At 37.4% G+C, this 22,695-nt stretch overlaps 1 protein-coding gene across 3 annotated transcripts in view; it reads left to right on the top strand.

The window, feature by feature from the left end:
* Nucleotides 1-22,695, top strand: part of PCCA (propionyl-CoA carboxylase subunit alpha) — a 301,407-nt gene that overhangs the window by 32,380 nt on the left and 246,332 nt on the right. For all 3 annotated transcript variants that reach the window (XM_052785694.1, XM_052785695.1, XM_052785696.1), the window contains 2 exons: nt 16,689-16,802; nt 18,318-18,371. In XM_052785694.1, coding sequence (XP_052641654.1) covers nt 16,689-16,802; nt 18,318-18,371 — 168 coding nt within the window. The remainder of the gene's footprint in view (nt 1-16,688; nt 16,803-18,317; nt 18,372-22,695) is intronic.

The following is a 22,695-nucleotide window of genomic DNA, read 5'->3' as shown; positions in this document are numbered from 1 at the left end:
GCTTGCTTCCTTTCTGTCTTAAATGCTCCACTTCTGTGAACTAAACCAGCAATTTCAGTTATTTGATTCCTCCTAGCAGCCTTTCTCTAAGTCTAGGAAGGAAAGCACTGAGGTTGCATTCAGTGGAAAAAAAAAAAAAAAAAGTTCTCTGTTTTTTGCTCATAATTTTGCCCTGGTTGATGTGCTAGAGACAATAGGTTATGTTTTATTTTCAGACTTTTTGGTTCTTGAAGGGAAAAATGCTTTGAGTTCTGTTGTTGAAGCATGTGGTGTTTAACCTTTCTGGGCCAAATTGTTGTAGAATCACTTATCTCTCATATTTAGCATGATAGGTAAGGTTGATAAGCCAGCCTTAATGTAAATTGTGCCAAAGAGGTGAGGAGTGTTGGTCACAGACTTGGGAGTGAGAAGTCTGTGTGCATGTGTAGACTAGAAGCTGGCTTTTGTTAGGGTGGGTATTTTGACAGGAACTTGTGAAGAGCTCTTGGCTTTTGAACTTCCTTGGTGATCCACAGCTGCTCTGAAAGGTAGACTTCAAATAGTATATATGTCAGGTATGTAGTACAGCCACACCTAAATGACTTCGTTCAGGGTTTTTATGGAGCTTTGCATTTCTGTTATATTTGCACTTACATATATATTAGAACATGTCCTCTGAGTTTCTCCTTGAAAAATGTTATGCTAATGTTATCTGAAAAGGAGCCTGTAAGTTGCTGCCTGTCCTGTGCAGCCCCACAGGAGAGTACTTTGAAATGGGACAAGGGTTTCATTGTGAGCCTACGATTATATTTCAAACAGTCTGGGGCAGCAGAGGCGCAAGAAAGTGCATGTGAGGGTTCCTGCCAAGTTCAGGCTCCGTTGTGTGGGCAGGCAGTTGCTGGATGCTGCACCAGCAGGCCTGTAGCAGCATCATCCATACATGCAAGAGAGCGCTCTGCCGCTCTGACTTGCATTGAGCGTTGAAAGTGTCTTCAGCCAGAAGAATACAGTGGAATGGTAGAATGTGCATCTTCATGCTTGCTTTATTTTTTTGCTGTCTACTCTTTGTTTGTTTGTTTCTATAGTGCTCTCTTTTGGTCTGTAGTTTTGACTGTTTTTCTACTCTCTGGCAGTAACTAGTAGAACCACATGTGGTTGTGGAATTCCCTCATGCTTTCCCCCCATATTCTTTCAGTCTTGTTTTCCTCTCTTCTCCCTCATCTGTTCCATCAGTGATTGATCATATTGTTCAATATATGGTGTATCATTGTGCAACTTTACTGATGGTGAATGATCTACGTTGGGTAAGAAAATTGAGTGTGTTACAGACCTAGAAGCTGTTGTGTGTTGTTCCCTCCTCATTCCTTAGCATAAAGAACAACTCCTAGATTCTGCATTAAGTAGCAACTCCTGGGCATTTATCTATTGGAGGTTACTTTATTTATGTGTCTAATTGGACTGAGAGATCTGGAAGGATGATGATACTGATTTGGAAGTAAGGAAAGTGGTGATCTCTTCTGAGAAAGCAGCTCTTTTTATTTTGCTTCTTGACTGATTGGCTATTTATTGAAGCACGAACATTGCTTTTATGAATATTTGCTTTCTGTCATGCAAAAAGCAAACTTTGGCTATGTCAATGAGTTTCAAAGTTAGCGTTACTTCTTCCAGAGCTCTGAATGCATTTATATTGTTTCAGCAGGAAGGATGCTTAAATCATGAAACTGAACTTTGAAACTTTAGATGGGTTTATTCATTTTCTTCTTAAATTAATGAAACTCACCTGTCCTTTTCCTCCCCTCCAAAGAACCTAGATTTTTTTTTTTGCACTTGAACCCTCAAGATGAATTGCCTTGCTTTCAGCACGTCCTTTTCTGCCAGCCTATATATACATGGTAAAATATATGAATATTTGACATTTACAGTGTTAAAACAAAAAGCCAACAAAATTCATGAAAATCTCTGAGAGCTGCATCTTACCCAGGTGGCCTGCTGTTTGAAATATGACTCCTGGTGTGTATTGTACTCTTAGCCCTAGGATTCAGTAATGAGATTGAGTGGTATCTTGCGTGAGCACTTCTGGATGATTGACAGTGAGGTGATGTGAATCATCATTTATCAGGATATTATCATGCCTACCCTTGATAATTTCTCCCTGCTGTCTGGGGAGGTGGTGAAGACAGATAGGACTTTGTGATGTCAAAGTAATTAGTGTGTGTTGGTTTCCAGCTGAACAAACTGGAAACTAATGATCAGGTAAATGAAGATGAAGTACATTAGTGTAAGGATGAAGGTGCAAGGACCTTGGGGAAGAGCTTATCAAAATTTCATGGGGGTTATTTGAATATCTTACAAATTGTGCAGTTGCAAGCAATATTTAAACTACTGAAGGATACTTCTACAACAGTCTATTTACATGTCCTTTGTTGTTATCTCTTCTAGTGAGAGGGTCAGCACTAGGGTTAAGGACATCAGACTCTCTGCTGTAAGGACTGGGAACTCCTTATGATTTTCATAAAAATCCGAGTAGTGAATTTCCAGCTAATGGCAGCAATTTTGAGTTAAATGATGTTAAGGAATCCCAGTGTACACTGAAAAGGTTGGGTTTTCCAGTGACTCTTCCCATTTTAAAGGGGGAAAATTACCATAATTTGGCTTCTATATATTTGACCCATGACTGGCTCAGTTATAGTCTTAAAATATTTTAATGTTGCTTGGTACATATGTAAATGTCTTAAAATAAGTGGACTTTGCAATATAATCTGTGATGCTGCAGCAGGCTATTAACAAGCAAGGTAGTTTCTTGGTGCAAGTTTTGAAAATTTTATGCATGGGTCATTACTGAAATATTTGTACAGTTATGCCAATGTTTCAAATTATGCTTAATGCACAAGAGCAGCTGAATATAATTGCCATACCAACAGCAAGTGATCTGAGGGTTTCTGTAGTTAATTTTATCACATGTGATTAGATATTACTAATTGTAATTAACTGATTGAAAAGCTATCTGTTTTACATGCTTGCTTTTCAATTATTAAAATGGTAATTTACTCCTTGTCATTTATCAGTAAACTTGTGTTAATATGCCAGGCTGCCAGACACCTCCAAGAATAAAATACCTGTGACAGCAAAGTTTCTAATTAAAGCCTCATGGCAAAACTATTTTTTTGGCTAATTTTTATGTATACAGCTTTCCTCTTTTTATTTCAGTTGCTTCTTTGGTGAAAGTGAGTGGGCTAGAATCCCTGGCAGGAATTTGTTCGTATTAATATGGCTCATCAGAGACATTATATTTAATTGGAGAGCCTGTGGTATAGTCGCAGGAGGCTGAAGGGAATTATTTAGCATTAGCAATGGCTCGTCTGGGAGTTGTGCACTAATCAAGGAGCTTGTGCGTTAACTGTAGGGATGATGGGAGTTATGACGATTATGACATGTGAGCACATGTCTGTATGAGAACTGGACAGGCAATGAGTTAATCAAGAAATATATTAAACGGCTCCCATGCTGCTTCATTATTACTCTGTACAGAGTGTCTGTCAGATTGTGTACTTTAACAAAAATAAAATGAAATCTAACAAATAAATGTTTTTGCAGGTAAAGTTATTACCAGGTTTTTAACAAAGAACCTCTTTCCCCCTCTATTTTTGAAGTGAATATGTGCTTTTAAGTGCTGTGTTGAAAAAGAATAAGTGAATAGTCTGAAAAATGCATTTATACATGCACCTTGACAATCTGTACTCTTTGTCTTTTGTCAAATGTTTGCTTTCAGTAAATATGAATTATTTCCCACTTTCAACTAGATGTTAAAAACCTCTTTAAACTTTTACATAATTAATAGCTTGCTAAAATATAAAATTTATTTTAATGTTAGCAACTTAGCTTCAAGGAGACAAAAATGCTAATCTTCTCCACCATCAGGATGCTCCAAACCTTGCAAAATAAAAAACTGAACACAACACCCCCTAACTGTAGGGCATGGACTGTTTATATGCCAGGTAGACACATTCTGTGTCCAGCATGGTTAGAAGCATCCATTTCATATCCATCATGAAATTATCAGTTATGCTGGAAAAATCCATATTTAGAGGAGATGGAACTAATAAACTGAGCTCACTTAAAGAAAAGTTGCGTAAAGCCATAAACCAACTGAATTATATCTGTAGGCAAACATCCCAGAGCTACTGGACAGGTGAGCGTGTGCACTTTTCCTGCTATTGTAAGCACTGCCAAATTTAATAAAACTTTCTACCAAACTGTAACCTTCATGTATTAACTTAATTAAAGCAGTATCATGGCTAGTACCCAAAGTGTTAACCTGTAGGAGGTTGTTATTGAAATCCATTATCTGTGGAGTCAGTATTAGTGGTCAGCAGCAGCAGCAGAAGTAAAACTGCAAGTAAGACCCTCCCTTGGGTGCTGTGAGCTCAGCAGGTTAAACTGTCAAAGCTTCTTAAAGGACGGATAGTTAAACCCCCTGGAGTTATAGGTAAACCAATCATTTGCTGTCAGCAGGAAATATGACTTTATTTAGCAGGTTAGAGGGGGGAAAAACCCAAACCTAAATGCTAACAGGAAAGAGGATTTAGAAGGCACCGTTGCACGAGCGTCTGTGTTGCTGTGCTATGTAGATTCCATGCAAGTTGGAAAGATTTTTTTTTTTAATTCCAGGCTTTTTTAAAACAGGAATTTATTTATATTGAAGTTTACTCCAGTGTCTTATAAAATTATATGTAAGGTTGAGCTAATTTATTAAACCTGTGAATATTATCTATATTTTGTGAGGAATGCAAAAGCTTGTACTTTTCTTAAAAATGGAAACAGTTGTCACCTTACAGAAATAGGTTGGTTTTTTTCTTCAGTGTTGTGCAGGTGTTACCTGTATAGAATGTAATTATCTCTTTTTACCACAATACCTATATATAACATTGACCAAGTGCACTATATTTAAGATCTAAATATATATTTATTAGAATTTGTATGTATAGGCTATAAGTATTTATGATACTGTAATTGAGCTAGTCTGATAGTGGTTATTTCCCATATTTTCTAGTTTTTATTTAGTCTTCAAAGGTGAAGATCAGGAGCATTTGACTTTGTACTTCTTAAATTCTTGCCTCAAAAAAGAGAATCCCCAAAGTGATAGCTTGTTATGGAAGGGTGTTAAGTAGGTGTGGGAGAAGACCTGACATGTTGCTATAGTTTTGTTTATTGGAACAAGAACTGTGCTTAAACTCTTGGTGGGGGGAACTGTGTAGTGGAAAGAATGAAGTGAAGAATGCTTTTATATATCAAGATCTGTTTCCTCAATACATGCGTTGTTTTTAGACTAAATCTGCTCAATGTGCTGAAATAATAGCCATAAGATTAATGGAATACAGTAGAGACTAAGATTCTGCTTGCTATCCTTGAGTTACCTTCTGATGGAAAGGTGTGTATCATAGGAAATCAGCTGGGAGGTGGAAATGTTGTCAGGGAAAATACTCAATAGCCTAAAACACAAATGCAGGATTTTCCTAGGGGCATGCTAAAACAAAATCTTTATAATTTGAGATGTAGCTATGGCAGAACTCTGAGGGCTGTAAGAAAAATAACTTGTTGAAAATATTTTTGTCAGATGATCTGGAAAAGGATGGGATCACATGAAGTCTGGTGTCAGCATCCATGGTTGGATTGTCCAGTGCTGGTATTAACTGTGTGAAAATTGTATTTAGACAGTGCAGGTTTTTTTGTCCATTCCTGCCTGTTTGTTAGACTGTGCACAGTCCTTACAGATTTGGTGAGCCAGCTGCTTGTCTATACAACCGTTTTCAAGTGTATGGATGTACCGTGTAACACCAGATATGCGCTTCTTTACTTAACGTATGGGTAATATGTTCAGCATTGTAGAATACAAACATCTAAATTCTCTTTAAGGATGGAATGGAGGTTAGTACAATGGTCTAATGAACAATAAATACCTTTTTAAAAGCATTACACCGTAAGATGAAACTTGAGACACGAATACTTTTTCTGCCCAGTTTAAGATTTTCTGTGCAGCAAAAATAGTCTTGTGCATTGTCTAGCAGTCAACTCTGGAACTCTTCATCCTGTAACTTAGTTCTGCTGATCTGCTTTTTATTTTTTTTCTTTGGAGGTCCTTGCCCCTGGCTGTTATCTAGTTCGATCCTCCTTTACAGAATACATTCTCTCCCCCCCCGCCCCGTAATTCTTTTTGTACTTGACTTTGGGGTCTTCTGTGATTACTTTTATCTAGTACTATGTAAAATCGGCTTAAACTTTCTTTGAATTCAGGGCTGCAAATACTGACAGGCTCAGTCATAGACCCATTTTTAAAATGTAAGTCAGGGCTAGTGGTTTGTGGTGGGTTGACTGTATTTTATAACAAACGCTGCTCTGTACTTTCTTACTATGTTTGTTGTAACAGGACTGAGTGGCTGTCAAGCAGATAGAAGTGATTACACTTCTGCCATGGGCAGGGGTGATTTCTTGCTAAAAATCATATTTTTTAAAAGGGCAAGTCTATTCTGAAAAGGTATTTAACAAGTCGATTTCATGGGATTTCTGGCTTACTGTGTTCTGTGAGTTCCCACAGCAAGCATGCTTGGTGCTTTTTCTCCGTTACACAGTTTTTATACTCTTCATCTTGACATCTGCTTCTTGGAATCTCAGAGCTGACTTGTCTTTCAAAAGAAGACTTTTGAGGGTAGAAAACTTAGGATGGGTTATATATAGAGGACTATCTTCTTCAGAGTTGTCCTATAATGTAATGAATAGTTTTAATACACTGTCAGAAAAGTAATCTTGTAGAACTGTAGAACTAAAAATTTTATTGGAGAGCTAACAAAGCATAATTTTTAAGAAATCTTGAGTATTCACATCAGTGGAAATTTGAAGGAAAAATGCTCTACTCTTGTGAATGTTATGTAATAAAGTGAGTATTTAATAAGGCATTTGTAAGTGTTGAAGATTCCATTGCTCTTAAAACAACCTTACGCTGGGCATGATGATAATTTTGAGGTTTCATGACTGAGTTTTTGTGGTTTATTGTAGGTACTGCTTTAGTACTTAACCTTAGTGGAAAAACTCCACTCACTAGGTACCCAAAAGTGGATAAGGGGTGTGTGTAGGTACATATATATATTTTCTATGATACATATACATATTGCATAGACATAAGGAATATTTTCTGTGTTTTAGAAAACCTGTTTTTTTTTTTTTTTAAATTTTCTTTTATTAATTATTTGACATTTTAGATCTGGTTTCATATTTTGTCTAAATTTCTCTAAGTCCAAAATATTTCTGAAAGGACTGTTTGTGCTCTCCTGTCCCTTGTCATTCTTTCACTGTATTGGATCCAATGATCATGTGGCTGGGAGATGGTTTAACTTGCTGATCTGACAGAAGGTTAATTTCCCCTCCCCTTAGATTACTTTTCCGCTGGGTCTGTTCAGTTCATTGATCTGTCTCAGCAGCATTGTAATTGCTAGAGCTGAATGTGGAGGAGAGTTAGGGGTTGGATCATCCTTTGAGTGGCAACTTATATTGGCACAGAGTGAGGCTTACTCTGAAACGTAATTACTGTCTCAATATATGGTTCGTTTTGGGACAGAAGTTAGTCCACGTTGGGAATAACTTAATTTACTGTAGGGTCTGTATCTTGCATTGCTGATTTTTGTTTGTTTGTTTTGTTTGTCCTCCAGATTGTGTTGCCTTGAGCTGATGTCTATGCTTTCCTTCCCACCTTTCTTTTAAATACTGTTGTGTAGTTGGAATGCTAGTTGAATTTACCTTGCTGTTGCTGTGGGCTGTTCTCTCAACCCTGGAGCTGGTTTCAGGGATCCCTGGCTTTACTACCATCTTTGGATGCCAGAAGCAGTTTCTGCAGTCCATTCATCTGTAGGCAGGCAGATTTGGAAATTAGACAGGAACCTCATCTGAATGGTTGTGTACTGTGTTCACCCACCTGAAAGAGGAACTCCGTATGAATTAAGCTGAAAATGCTAGATAGGAGCATGCTACCAATGCACATGATGTGTTGCTTTGTAACGTAGCTGAGTTTAAGCTACTTTTTCTGAATCATGTATGTCTTCTGGGGTATCTAGTTCAATTAAGAGCTAAACCTCTACTATATGAAGTTCTGTAACTGGCTACCCTTGCTAGCATGTGATGCTGTTTTCTAGACCTGCCTAACTACTAGTTTCCCCATTCGCACATGTCTCTGCAATTTAGAAAACAAAACAAAGAAATATGCATCAAATGCATTCCATGGTGAGCTTGTTTTTGGGAGAGGCAGGAAAAAGAAACAGCATGAGAAAGATTGGTCCTATTGCTTTGCTAATGTGCTTAGAAAGCTGAGATTCCATTAGGGGAAGGCTGACATGTGGGTGCAGATGTGTTTGAAATGCAGAGAGGCTACTAAAAACACTGTAGGGCACTACTATTTTGTTAACATCGCCAAAAGCTTAATTCTTTTTCTAAAACAGTTCAGTCACATACGCTGCAAAGATGAAACTCTAGCATCCATACAGAGCATAGTGGACTGCTCTAAATATGATGAATTCCTGAACTCTTGCAACAGATGGAGACTTTTGCTTTGGTAAACAGATTTCTTAAGTATCTTCCCAAGTTGTTAGTGTATGCTCTGAAGTAAAATTCTCCCGTTTCTCCTAGACACTTGCTCTAGATAATATACTCCAAAGTAAAAACAGTCTGCAGAGGTATGAGTGCAGTTGCTAGCTCGCAGACTGTTTCTTCACAGCACCCCCTAAATCAGCAAAGGTCGTTTTGAGTGGCTGTGCTGCTTCTAGTCTTCGCTTGGGTGAAGAAACTCGGTAGCTGCCCCACCTGTCAAAGGTGGCTGCCTATCAAAGGGAGCCATGAGTGGAAGGAGACAAGGAGAATGCTTTTCCCTCAAGATTGTGAGAAGTGTTTTGCTATTGAGGCAATGAGTTGGAGTTGAAGAATGGGACATTATGGTTTTTTCCTCCTGATTCCTCTACCTCTGTTAATCCTGCAGTTCATGCAAAGGTAGATTAGTAAACAAGATGACTATTGATCTACCTTCTTCCACTTCTACTTAAGTTATTCTACTAAAGATTGATTGTTCCTGGTTGGTGTTGACTAAAGCATGTAGAAAGTTGTGATACAAACCAACCATTTAATTCTGCTAAATTTTCAATAGCAAACAAATTACTCTTATTAGCTATTAACTGTGACAGACTAGTGGTTTTTGTCTTCTAGAGCTTTAAGCAGGTTTTCCTCTCAAAAAGAAAAGCTGCTTGAACTTGAAGTTAAGCAACCTTTTATTTGTACTTGTTGACTATCTGCAGATAGACTTGATAGGCTAAAGAAGTCTTGTTTTAAGAACGATTGAATTGTTCTGAATAGAAGCCTGTAGAGACAAGCTTTCCTAGAGAAGGTCCAAAAGAGCATACTATAGAGACAAACATCATACCTTCAATTTTCAATGTCTGGCCAAAAAACCCACCAGCTTGTTTTAGTCAGCCTAATAATGGTCTTCCCAACATTCAGTTACGCAGAACTGAAGTTTAGCCAGATCTGTGCTCTGAAGTTTGCATGAGATGCTAAGTTTACTGGTTTCTGGTCTTTACTGTTTTGGAAGGTAAAACACAGTAAGCACTTGAGATAAAATTCTGATGGAGAAGCCTTCTTTCCCATCGGTATTCTAGACGGTGCTTCACTGGGAAGTTATCTGCCAAAGAATAAGCATATAGGAAAAGGCTTTAGGAGCCAAAGGCATTCTGGAAGACTCTCCTCTAGATTCTTATCTGTGATGTCTTCAGGACTTTGGAGGCATTCCCTTGCCTGTTCCAGCAAACAGAATTCATTTTCAGAGTATCACTGCATGACAGCCTTAGCATGGTCTGTTCTTCATAGTACAAGTGATTAGGCCTCTAAATACAATGGGGAGGCCTTTCCTGTTGATGAGGTCTTTGTCAAGTAAAATTGTGTGTCTTTTTAGCAGCCAACAAAGTTCCAGAGCTTCGTTCATGGGCGAGAGAATTTTGAGATTACTTTTTCTTTTTAAGGTTACAAAAATAAATTCATGTTTATACGTGAGAATGTGAACAGATGAAAATCTTTGTATGTGTTGAAACGTGCATTCTCTAAGTCTTGTTTAGAAATGCAGTCTTCCTTGTCTGGTTGGTGTTTCTCTTCTCTTAAAGACTGTTTAGTTCAACCTGGATCCTTCCATTTTAATTTTAGTTGAAATTTGTGGATTTTTGAGGCCACTAGTAGTGAGGTGATTGCTGTCTTCAAGTTTCGACCAGTTGGCAAACCGAAGGGCAGGACGGGGGAGTAGAGGAAAGGGTGCCAATATATTCTCCCCCCCCCCTTGGCTTGTGTCTGCTAACCCAGGATCTAATCCTGCAGATGCAAATGGATGGGCTGTTTTGAGAGTCATTGTAGACTCAGAGGGGACTGTAAGTAAATGCCCTTCACCAAACCAATTGTTTGAAGGCCACTGAAGAATTGTTTTACCTTAGTCCCCACCTAGCTATTTGTGGGCCATCAAATTAAAAAAATACAAGTTTTAAAATAGGCTTGCAGAGAAATCTACTTATGCTTACTCTGTAGGTTGACTTGTTTATTTGCATAAATTTTTATTTAGGTTTTTGAAATGCTGAGTAAAAATAAATGGGGAATATATGGGATAGTTATGCTATTTATGGCTTTCATGGTTCTGCTTTTCATATGGTTTAGAAATGTTTCCATTATTTCATTTTAGGGTTAAATGCTGTAATCGTGTGGCAGTATTTCTTTGCAGATACCACTTTAAAGGCTGTATGAATACCGCACGCTCACTATATGCACAGATTTACTGTATTATTGGTGTGTGTATTTTAGTGTGAAGCTGCTAAAGACACAGGTCAGATGAAAGATGTGTTTTTGGCAAAGCAATAAGTTTGAACCTTTTTTGCATCCATTTGATTTTTTTTTTTTAAATTCAAGACTGTTCAATGCCATAAGCTTTTTGTTCTGTTTTGTCTGTCTCTTTTGGCAGTGGTGCTGACAAGATTCGAGGTTGTTGGTTTTTTTAGCTACCTTACAAAGGATTTACTCATTAGCCCTATTTTATGGGTTGAGCTAATTGTGATTTGTCTTGCTGAGCGGTATTATGCAGTTTGGGCCAATTAAGTGAATCCACTTACACCAACGGATGTTGTTCCAATGTGTAATATTGATTTGAGCTATAAAAGGAGAATGACTTGTTTGATTAGATTTCTTTGTCTAAACAATGCTCGAGATCTTATCTAGTGTACCAAACAGAAGTGTTCTCCTAACTGAGGTTTTTTAAATTGCTCCTTAGGTTCGATTAACACTGTATATGCAGATATAACAGTTTCCCTATATATAAATTCTGAAACACTACAGAAGAATTTGGGGAAAAATGCATCCTGCAACTCAGTATAACCGTCTCTGCTGCATGAATATCAACTTGCGTTGAGACCTGGGGATGCGTAGGGTGGCCTGATCGGAAAAACTGGGACACTGGGGAATCCCAGACATTCACCTCCTCAGAGATAGAGGAGTGGGGGGCGTGAGCGTGTGTGTGTATATGTGTTAATTAGGCATTTACACTGAAGCAAATGGCATCTGTCACATGATAAACATCAGAAACTGGTGAAGTATATAAAATCATCTGTGGAAAATATGCAGGTGATACTAAGCACTCTGTTAGGAAATGTGTAGGTGTTTTTTTTTTTTTGTTCCTCTGTTGGCTCTCATGACAAAGTCAGCCTTTACTTTTTGGAATTAGTAGATGAGAATCACTATAAAACAAATTGGGGAGAAAAGTACTTCTGTCATGAATCGGATCCATAAGAAGGTAAAAAACTCTGGAGTAGCTGAATAATTATAATGCTAGGGATCTGTAAATTATCTTAGTGTTTTTGATTGTTTTATACATTGCATATGCATTGAAAATAAGTGGTTTAGTTCTTTGCCTTAAAATAATTTTTCAGACATTCTACTTGCATACCAAGAAAACTTCTGTGTTTAAATGTTTAGGGGCATGCATATGTAAATGTGACTTGTTTATAATATAGATTTCAACTAGCAATCTACAGCAGTCGAATGACTCCTGGAGAAGGTTACCTTGATTCTGCTGTGTTAAACAGAACATCTCTAGGAGTGCTATGTATATTTTAGGTAGTAAGCTATTAATTTTGATCTCTCAATGATTATTATTTGAGATACAGGTTTGATTAAGGGGATAATTCAGTAAATTCAGAGTATGGCTGGGCAAGAGATCATGCTGCTGTCAAATTAGTACATGTGCCACCCTCCAGGGTAAAGGAGAGCTAACAAAATGTAGGTAATTTGGGTACTTACTAGCTCTGATTCAGTGCAGTCCTTCTAAATTGGGTTATCTCCTGTAAAGCGGATATTGAGTATTTTTGTGGTGCTTATATCCAAAATTTTGGGTTATGGGCATATTTCTCTTCTGGGATATGATGCCATGCTCTGGCACCAAACCTGGTTTATAAATCCTCCTGAAATACTGAAACATGATGTCGAAGAAGGATCTCCAAAACCAATCACTGCTACTGTTGTTACTCCTTACCGCACTCTGCACCCTGAGAGCTGCTGCAGCCTGGAGCAGCGCTTGGAACCAGTCCAGGCCGAAAATGGCTGGCTAATCAGCCCTGATGGACTCCTTGCTTTACGCGCCTATTTGCTGGAAATGCAGTGAAGAAACACAAAGGTGTTCCTGTGTAAAGATCTGGCAGGATTTACTGGTTTAGGTACCTCGCCATGAAGGTGGCTCCTGGACCTAAGCGACCTTTGGAAACAGGTGGCCATTTTTGTGTGGTTTGCTTCTGAATTGATAAGCTTGTTGGACTTGAGCTAGTTCTTGTTATCTGTATGTGGTCATGAAGAATTGTGCAATAAAATCATTGTTGTACTTCAAATTGTGTCCAGCTGTCTTTGTACCTTAATCCAAAAGTAGTTACACTATTTAAGAGTATTCATTCCAATGTTCTTCTGCTAGGACTCCTTGTTAAATCCAGAGTCTTATTAGTAGCTTATTTGTCATAGAAGCAGAGCCGAAGAGGCTGTGATGGGCTGGTTGCGTGTTTGTGACTGATTTGGGTTTGGATTTCCAAAGGTGTAAGAAACCTATACAGGGATTCAGATGACAAATTTAGTCTGTAGTTTTTGAATTAGGTGGAGGTTCTGTAAAATGATGGTTCAGTAGGTTTTGGTGAATCTCTTGTCTTATTTCTGTTGTTGCTGCAATATAATTAGCCCTTATGAAATACACTACTTCAAATATACAACTTTTACAGAAATTAAACTGCTTTTACACAAATAAGCTGTGTCTTTTCATGATTTCTAGTTGTTTGTATTCTCTAACATAACAGGTCCTTGTAGCTGCTTGAAATGTATCTTTTGAGGCACAGGTAGCCCAATATGATTAAAACTTGCAGTATAAACCATTAAGCACTTTAAGGTTTGTCTGCTTTTCCAGCCTTTGTTGTTATCCATTCATGCTTGAGATTGCAGGGTCAATTCCAACATTTATGAAGGAATTGCATTCCTTCAAGAAACTCCTGGGACTTGCTGCTTTGTTTTGTTGACGTTGTTTTTGTAAAATAAAACAGAGAAGGGAAAAGTTCTGAAGTTTTAGCTGTGGTAAGTTAGGGACAAGTTTTGAGTACCTAGCATTGTGTGATTTAAGCACTTAAGCAACCCTTGAATTTGAAAATAAGTATATTTGAAACTTGTAGTGCTTGAGGAAGGGGAGTTACTAGATTCTTTGGACTGTCTAGAAATACTGCCTTATAAGTCAGCTTCTGCAGAAGAAAAGGCTTAGTGAATTACTGTGTGAATTGTGTACCACTTGGTAGTAAGCTGAGTTTCAGCTGTCATGTAGATTCAGATGATGGCTTTTGTTATAATGTTTGCTAGTAATTATGGGTAGTGTAATTATGTTTCTATATACTATACTGTAAATTCTGTAATGTATTTGTGTTATGGTATTTGGAGTATTCTGCATGAACTACAGTGCATTGTGAAAGAAATTAAATGCTTAGAGAGGGGAATTGTTATCATGAATCACTAAGAAGAAACAGATCTCTATTTCCAGATTATATGTGGACTGGTTTAATCATATTTATAAAAAAGTAGATATGAGAAGGATCCATAGATTGAAGAGCTGCCACTGGAACCTGAAAATCTGGAGGTTTTGAACTAGTGGGGAGGAATGGAGACTTCTTTCTTGTCCTCTAGAGATTTGCTTGGTGCTCTGTGGCAGTGTATCAGGTAACATGAACGTGATATGGCTACTGTTTTGCTGTTTTGTTATATCCGTGTGTGGTATATTGGGGTGTATGCAAGGCTGAACTGGCACTGAATTAGAGAAGGCACAAACAACTTGCAGTAAGGTAAACAAGAAGAAATGGATTTGCCAGATTACAGGGCAACGTGGGACAGAAAGAGTCAAAACTCCAAAGAGTTTAAGTAACAATGAAACATTTCAGAAGGGAGGAGAAAATGTCGTGGGAAAAGCGCACAAGACTGTTTATATGTATAAAACCAATGGTTTTGCAGTATCTTCTATGGCTACTTCTGGTACTAGTAGGACTGTTGGTGTCTCAGTGTGAGACGTGTGTGGGTTTTTTCTCTTGATACCTAAAAATAACTAACTATATTAAGTTAGTCCTTTTCTATAAGGAAGCTTTTGGTTTTGTAAAACATACATGCTTAACTATGCTTAAGCTTGAATAACTCTGTTTTAGACATGTAAACCATGTTGGAATTCAAAACAACAACTTTAAGTATATAAATTGATTGTGCGAATGTCCAAGGGCCATGCTGTTTCTTGTACTTAGTGCTCCAGGAAGGATGACAGACAGGCTAATCTTGATAGCATTTGATCAAAATAGATTACTGACTTAAGTTGCTGAGGTGTACTTACTAAAAAGCATTAAAATCCTGCTGCATGATTGTCTGTGCTAGTGCTTAGGGTTTTTAGGTTTTGCTTTGTTTTTAATGTGAGGCTAATGCTGTAGTGGTAAAATAAAACCGTTGTGACTTTACAGAAGCAATAATTGAAATGTGAAATGTGGCGATTCCAGGGGGTTATGCGAACTCTCATATACTCGAGTATACAGCAAATTCAGAGCTATTTAAGAGATGGCCCCAGAAAGAAACTTGGAATTGGGTAGCAAGTTAATGTTCCTTCCTGGTGATAGGATTAACTTTTGCAAAGTTCAGAAAAATGTCAATAAAAATGAAGAAAAAAGTAAAATGCTTAATAAGTGACTCCTGTCCTTGTTATACGTTTGATATACTTACCTGTATATTTATTTCTCATTGTATTATTCAAAATATTGTTTGATTACTGCTGGCCACTGTTTCTAGATGATTTTTTTTTTTCTGGCCTTGTTTCTTCTGAATGAGCCAGTAGTATATACTGTATATATATATATATGAGCCAGTGGATACATTACTTCTAACCTTAGCTTGTCATACTTGACAGCCTTCATGCTACTTGAAAATAAAATTCCTTTTCACAAAGAACAAAATTCTGTGTTCATAAACTAAAATATTTTAAATTTCATGTATGTGAATACTCATTTTCTAAAAGAACACCCTTTTTAAACAATGTATTCTCAGTTTCAAATGCTGAAGATGATATAAAATATTTAATAAAAATAACTTTTAAAATTGGGTGAGCATTGGAAATGTCAAACTGTCAGTATAAACAAGTCTTACTGGCACATAGCTAATATAATCTTACACAGTTTAAGCAGTGTCATGCTTTCTTAAATACATACTGAAAGGGATCTCACAAAAGGAGAGCAGAATGAGGAAAAAATGATTGATTTGTTTCTCGGGTCTGTCTGTATCTTTAAAGGAAAAGTATTCTGAACTCTGAAAACATGTTGAAAACCAATCTAAACTTTAGTAACTTTTTCTTCAAGGTAAGCATGCATATGAGTTGTAAGTAGACTTCTAACTTTAAACCTAACTTCTAACTTCAAACCTAGCTATTTTATTATTCCCGGCAAAATGTTGGAAGTGCTCGTCCCTTTTGTATAGTTCAATTTGACTAAAAAATGTTTGGCAAATGCATATAAATGAGGATACAATGGATTAGGAATCAAACATGAGCCTGCTTAAATAATTCTCAAGATTTTCTGGTTCACGTGTAGTGATATTGAACTCTTTAGTCATAGGCTTTAATTTGTGCATGGTGCTGACCTGATGCTGTGCAGGGACACTCACTGCATCCCTTCATTCAATTCACTCTAATTATCCCCAACTTCCTGGGGAGCCTGCTTAGAACTGGTCATGAATGTTTGTTATTAAGTATTAAGATATTAGACTACCCTGGTTACATGTAACAAAGTAGTTTTTAGTCTGAATTTACATATAGATGATCAGTATAGGAAGCTGAAATTATATTTGTCATGATTTTATTTAATCAAATTCAAAGTAATTTATTGGAATAATAAAACATTTTGACAGTGACTTAAGCTCGGAGTTAAATGAAATGAGATTTAATGTTATTGTGTGAGTTCTTGTATGTCAATGTTGGTAATTTCAGTGTGTATTTTAGAGTGGTTATAGTATGTAAATTACCTTTGAAACAATCAGATTTGTGTGCATATTTCAGGGTGATGGTAATTATTTTCGCTGGGAGCATCTGTTAATGCAGAATATTGCCTCTTCAGGTTCATGTGAAAATGGCGGACGAAGCTGTCTGTGTTGGCCCAGCTCCCACCAGCAAAAGCTACCTCAACATGGATGCCATCATGGAAGTCATTAAGAAAACCAGGGCCCAAGCTGTGAGTCTGAATGAGTCTATCTGCTGCAGCTGTTTCATATATAGAAAGCAGAAAAGCCAGAGTTTGTATTTTTTTTTAAAGGTGTGGGGGGGAAGTGATTGAATATGCTATTCCAGTTAGTTCATGTCACATGAGTTAAATGTGTCTGAAATCGCTACTGGAAATCAAAGGCTTTGTAGCATCTGGCAGTGCTGGTCGCTGATCCTGCAGGTGGCTGCTGGATTCAGCTTTCACACCAGGGAGCAGCTTCAGTTCATTTCCAAATTTGCTGGGGGAAAAAAAAAAATCCCAATTAGTTTTGAGCACTAACCCTTTATATGCCATAATGGCTTTTTTGAACGTTTTACAAAGTGTGTCCAAAAAGGCTTTTGCTTAAACTTAGTTTGAATCAGTTTCTAAATTATAGAAATGTTATTTGCAGGAAGGTAAGGTAAATGGTGCATCCCATAATTATTTTTGTTTCAGAATGTTTACAAAATGCATGTTAGCTTATATGTGTAAATATGGGCTATTCTGCCTTTCTCCCTCCAGACTGGCCAGAGATTCAAAGCTTAGCAGGAATTGGTTGGAAAAACTAATGTGTAGTCATGTTCACATGCCTAATGTTCTTTGTTCTGTCAGTGAAATAAATGTATTATTCAGAGCTACTGTACACAAAGCATTTATTAAAATAAAATTTGATGGGTGTATATGAGCAACACTAATTACCCTGGAACAGTTTGGATCAGCATTGTAATTTCTTTCAAAGAAGATGTTTTGGTATAGTGCTTTCAGGGGCCGAAAACTTTCATATAAGGAAAAACCTACTTCGTTCCCTCTGAGTTTCTGAATATGGAACCCAGTTGTTCAGGCTCTTTAAAAAAGGGGAATAAAATGGCTTATGCTTTGTCTCTCAGAGTATATTGGATCAAGAACCTTATGCGAACTGCAAAAAGTAAAATGAAAACTCTTTCTCACACTCCTCTCAAGTAATTATGCTGGGTGTATATTGGGGTGTGAATAGCAAACTAGGCACATAAGGGTGCATGGTTTAGGCTAATGAGACAGTAAACTATGTTCTCCAGCAAGGGTCGCTAGAGGTAGAGGAGGCTTATGGCTGTGGACCTTAAGACCACTGTTGTGATCAGTACTAGAAATATTTTGGGATGAGGAATACTTTATACTGGTTACTGAGAAGAGTGTGAATGAGCATATATGTGGAATGAGATAAACGTGGCAAAATAGTTAGAGCAGAAGGCAAAACACCAAAGGGAGTGTGTCCATTGCTCTCCAAACAGTACCTTCCTCCCTCGTTAAGTAAGGAATGTTTGTTTCAGAAATAGCAGTTCAACCAGTGAGTCTTTACAGCTTGACTTAGGACAGATAAATCAGTGTGTTAAGACAGTTTCTTAAGGTATTCAACTAATTCAAATGCTTAGTGGTCTACTTCACATTGACCAGAATCTGAAAGGGTGCAGGGAATTTGGTGTCTGGCTTCGGAACTCAATCAGCTTGAAATTTTTTTTTTTTTTTAAGGTACACCCAGGATATGGATTTCTCTCAGAAAATAAAGAATTTGCGAGGCGTTTGGTAAGTTATTTCTATTTGCTTGGCTGTGAATGATGCACTAGGTGGCATATATTCATTCCAAGGTATACGAGGAAATCAAGATACCAATTCAAGGCAGATCTAAAAGATACCTTAAGATAGGAGACTTCAGAGTGCTTTCTGTGCATGTGGATTTCTTGCATTTTGAGGGTGTAATTGCAGCCTGTGTTTTCTTTTGGGAGAAGGGGAGGTGCCTGCTGGTGAGAACTTTACCAAGGATGTAAGAACCTTTTGGCATTTTCACTTGTGCCTGTACTGTTTGTGAGGCTGCTCTGTAAAACTGGGTCACTGAAATGATCTAGGTTAACAGTATCTGTTTTTAAGTGATCATTTTGGTGATTCGTAGCACAGCTGGTGAACAGCTGTATCAGCAGCCCTGAGAAGGTGCTGAACTGCACTTTCAGGATGGGAATAGAAAGCTGTTTAAAAACTGGCTTCTCTGCTGGTGGTCATGTATTGTGGAACTGCATTCTCTGAAAGGACCAAAGAGAGTCAAGAGGGTGCTGTTTTCACTTCATGTCTGAATTTATAAAAATTATTATTCACAACCTCTTTACTTCAGTGGGGTTTTCGTATATCACAGAAACGGATATGTGGCCTTTTTTTTACTGATTTATTTTTTTTTTTCCAAAAACTTTCATGCAGCTGCTTATAAATTTGAACAGTGCTAGGAGAAAGTTACATGCACAATGTTTGAGCAAAGTCCTGAGTGGATGCAGTATGTGTAGTCACTGCAGATCATGTGTCACAGTTTATTGGTTTCGCTGAGAATAAGGAAAAGCACATATGCTGAAATTTCCAGTGAAAAGCTGTTGCAGCTACCAACTTTGTTACGGAGTAATCGAACCATATAGCTGAAAAACACCTTGTTTTACAGGCAGTAAGATAAATTCGTTGCTGGTTTTGAGAGTAATTTTCACCTTTTTGATTCAGAGTAGAAAACACAGATGAGGAGTGTGATTCTATAAAATGATAGCTCTTTTGTTCTTAGCATTTGTGGACTAGCTCTTGCTTCCACATCTCTTCCTTGACTATGTCTCTTTTGGCTTGAGTTCTGATTGTACTACAGACCGTTACTATTTAGTTGGTTATTTGGTGTGAGAGAATACCACCTGCTCATTAAGGAGACTATTTGGGAATGAAATCTCAATTTTTTTATACTTTGCAGTTGCTGTGCTTTTTTAAAAGTCCCCAGATAAAAACAGGTCCAGGTTCTCTGTGATGCTGAATGCATCCTGCTGGTTGCTGGGTGGTGGTGATGTTAAAGTTGAAAGGAATTCTAAACACTTGGTGTTTGCCAGGATTTACCAAATCTGGGGTAATCTCTTACATGTTATTTTCATGCAGTTTAGCAGCTTGCTTTTATCACTGTTCTGCTTCATGTACCAGAGCCTCTTTTTAGAGGGAAGATTCCTGGCTTAATTTATAACAAACTGTGTTCCCATTGGATTGGACCAGTAGGATAACTGGCTTTAGTTGGCAATTGCTGTTTTTTTAATAACAAAAAAATTAATGAAACAGAAGTGCTCGCTCATGCTATTTTGCTCTATATTTTGGTGCCCGACTTTGAAATTTGATAGCTATTACTCTAAACTGGGCACATTTCCTAGTAATCTGGTTATTATTTGGTGATGTAAATTACAATATTGGTGACATGACAATCCTGAACACTTTTTTTGGCAGGATTAAGCAGAAATGGAAGAAGTACAAACATTCCTGTAAATCCCCTCCCCCTTCCTATTTCTCATCTTTTCACTCAAATCCTTGGAACAGTGAATTCCTGAAATGTGGTGACTAGAAGCATGTTCAAGTTTGGGTTAGTGCTACAGTTTCAAAATAGCTTTTAATTATGTTTTGGAAACCTGGTGTGTTCTGTTCTCTAAAAATATAATAAAACAAGGTAGTTCTACTTTGCTTTCTGAAATGCACTATTTAAAGTCTCAATTAAGACATAATCATGCTTCCCTTCATGTCAGTGGCTCTAGAATATCAAACCCCTAGTGAGAATTGGTGAAATGATCTGTCCCTCTTTCACTGAGGGCTGCTTATATTTTTTCAAGACCCCCTGATTAATATATTTAGGAGGAAAACTTGCCTGCTGTTTCTTTTCTTTATTAAAGCCTGTAACAAATGTTACAAAACTGTTGTGAAGTTGCCAAAGATGTGTTTTTGTTCTGTTTTCTTTCTCCTTATCCCTTTCCTTGCACATACACTATTTTGTTCTTTTTCCGTGAAAGTAGTGATGAAACTTGTGAAACCTGGGTTTATTTCCTGGTACGCATCTGTACTTTTAAAACAAACTACCTAGATTCGGAAACAGAAATACACTAAACTTTCTAAACTTGCCAATCTGTCTGTAAGAGTGGTAATGAGCTGAAAGCAAAGCTTTGTCTTCAATTAACACATGGAGGGTCAGTTCACATGTAATCCCACTGTGCGTGATTTGAACAAAAGCATGTCTTTTTGTTCATTATTGCCTAAATGATTCATGGAATAGCACACAGATACAGACAGTCCTTGTGAAGAATTTGATAGATACATTTAGAGTATTGAAAATGACCAGTCTTTATTTTTTTCCTCTTTAGAGACTTAATTTTGTTCTCTCTTAGAATGGGGGAGAGCCCAAGTAAATGGTCTGTTGTTTCCAAAACAAAATTTCCAAAAAACAATCAGTGGGTGAATATCTGGCATGTTGTTCATTGTGATCCAATAAAAAAGTTGGTGCATTCAGTCCCCTCTTCGTGTGTATCTATTCTGGTTGCTGTTGATGGCTGACAGACAAGGGATCCATGGCATTTATATTGATGGCTGACAGAAAAGGGATCCATGGCATTTATATCAAGTGAGTCTGTCAAAGATTTCTTAAGCCCTAAGGTCAATTTCTTAAAGATTTGTATTTTAGTATGAAATCTTTTGAAAAACTTTTAAGATAATGCTGATAACATTAGTTATTATGTAGAATAACAAAACATGGGTTTGTGCAAGTGAATGTAGTTCTTTAGAATCTTACTTTGCATTCTGATTTTTCATTCAGAAATTTGAGCTATCCAACTTGGAACTCTTACAGTGCCATATAAAAATGATCTGTACATTGAAGTTGTAAAATTCAGTACATAAGTTGTTACTTGTAGTTTATGCATGCAAATATATTTGCATGTAAGTAGTTTGCTTCCTTCAAGGAATAATTCTATAATATTCAGTATTGACGTAAATCAAAAGGTGCAGTTAAAATCTATTGCCACATTGAAAAAAAATAAATTGCTAATATCAGAGCTACAAGAACAATTTGTTCCTTCATATTTTAGAAAAATTTGCTAGTGACCTCTGTATTTAGGTTAGCTTGCTTGATGTTTCCCATTCTATAAAATTAAAGCAGACCCTTTCTGAGAATCTCTATTGCCTCAGTTGTCTGTGGCAGGCCTTTGAAATTTGGCAGGGAGAAAGCCCTGAGACTAAGATGAGCCTTTTGGTTGGGCAGTTGTTGAAAGATACACTTTTCTGAAATTGCCATTTTCCTTTCCTTCCTTGCAAAACTCCAGGGCAGCTGTTGTGGTGGAGGGTGGGAGCGCTGAGTCAGGTCTCTTCACATGTCAAATACTTTGGGATTGGCCCGTGGTACCAGTGACTATTTCCTCCTTTTCTTACCAGGGTGAAGAAGGGAATGGGGGAGGAAAGAGTGAGAGAAAGCAAGCATGCGACTGGGTTGCACAGTCATTATTCCAGAGTCAGTGCTTCTTCCTGTGGTCTAGCTGATGTTAGCAGCAAGTAGGAGTCTTACTCCTGTAGTTGAGGTTATATATGTTCTTGCTTCCTGATAATGGTTAGAAGCTTAAACCTTGATGCATGGTGTCTCAGTGTTGCAGTTGCTCATAATGGGATCGGTTTCCCCCTTTTTAATTAAAAGAAAAACACAAGTGAACTTCCCCTTCCTCTTCTGCCACAAAAGTCCCTTGGGAAGTTACTGCTTTAAAAAAACCCAGCTAAATGAACGCTATTCCTTTGCAAAGTGTAGTATGAAAAATACCAGTTTGCAGGATTTGTATCTTCAGTGTATTTTGGTCTCTTGTATGTATGTATATGATAGAGCTCATAGGTGGTGCATTGTGGTGTATTTTCCCCAAGAAACCTATGGAATTTGTGCATAAAATAATCTCAAAATGATGAGTTAAGGTTATAAATGCAACCTTTATCTGGAATATTCTTCTTTTGAATGCAGCCTTGACAATACTATCCTGATGCTCTGTTTCTTGATGCAAAAAAAGCCAGCCACTACCTTCTGCCAAAATGCCCTCCTTGCAATAGAAGC

This window comes from Harpia harpyja, chromosome 4 (assembly GCF_026419915.1).
Source record: "Harpia harpyja isolate bHarHar1 chromosome 4, bHarHar1 primary haplotype, whole genome shotgun sequence".
In the NCBI taxonomy this organism is placed as follows: domain Eukaryota; kingdom Metazoa; phylum Chordata; class Aves; order Accipitriformes; family Accipitridae; genus Harpia; species Harpia harpyja.
This window is presented reverse-complemented; position numbering and strand designations above follow the sequence as displayed.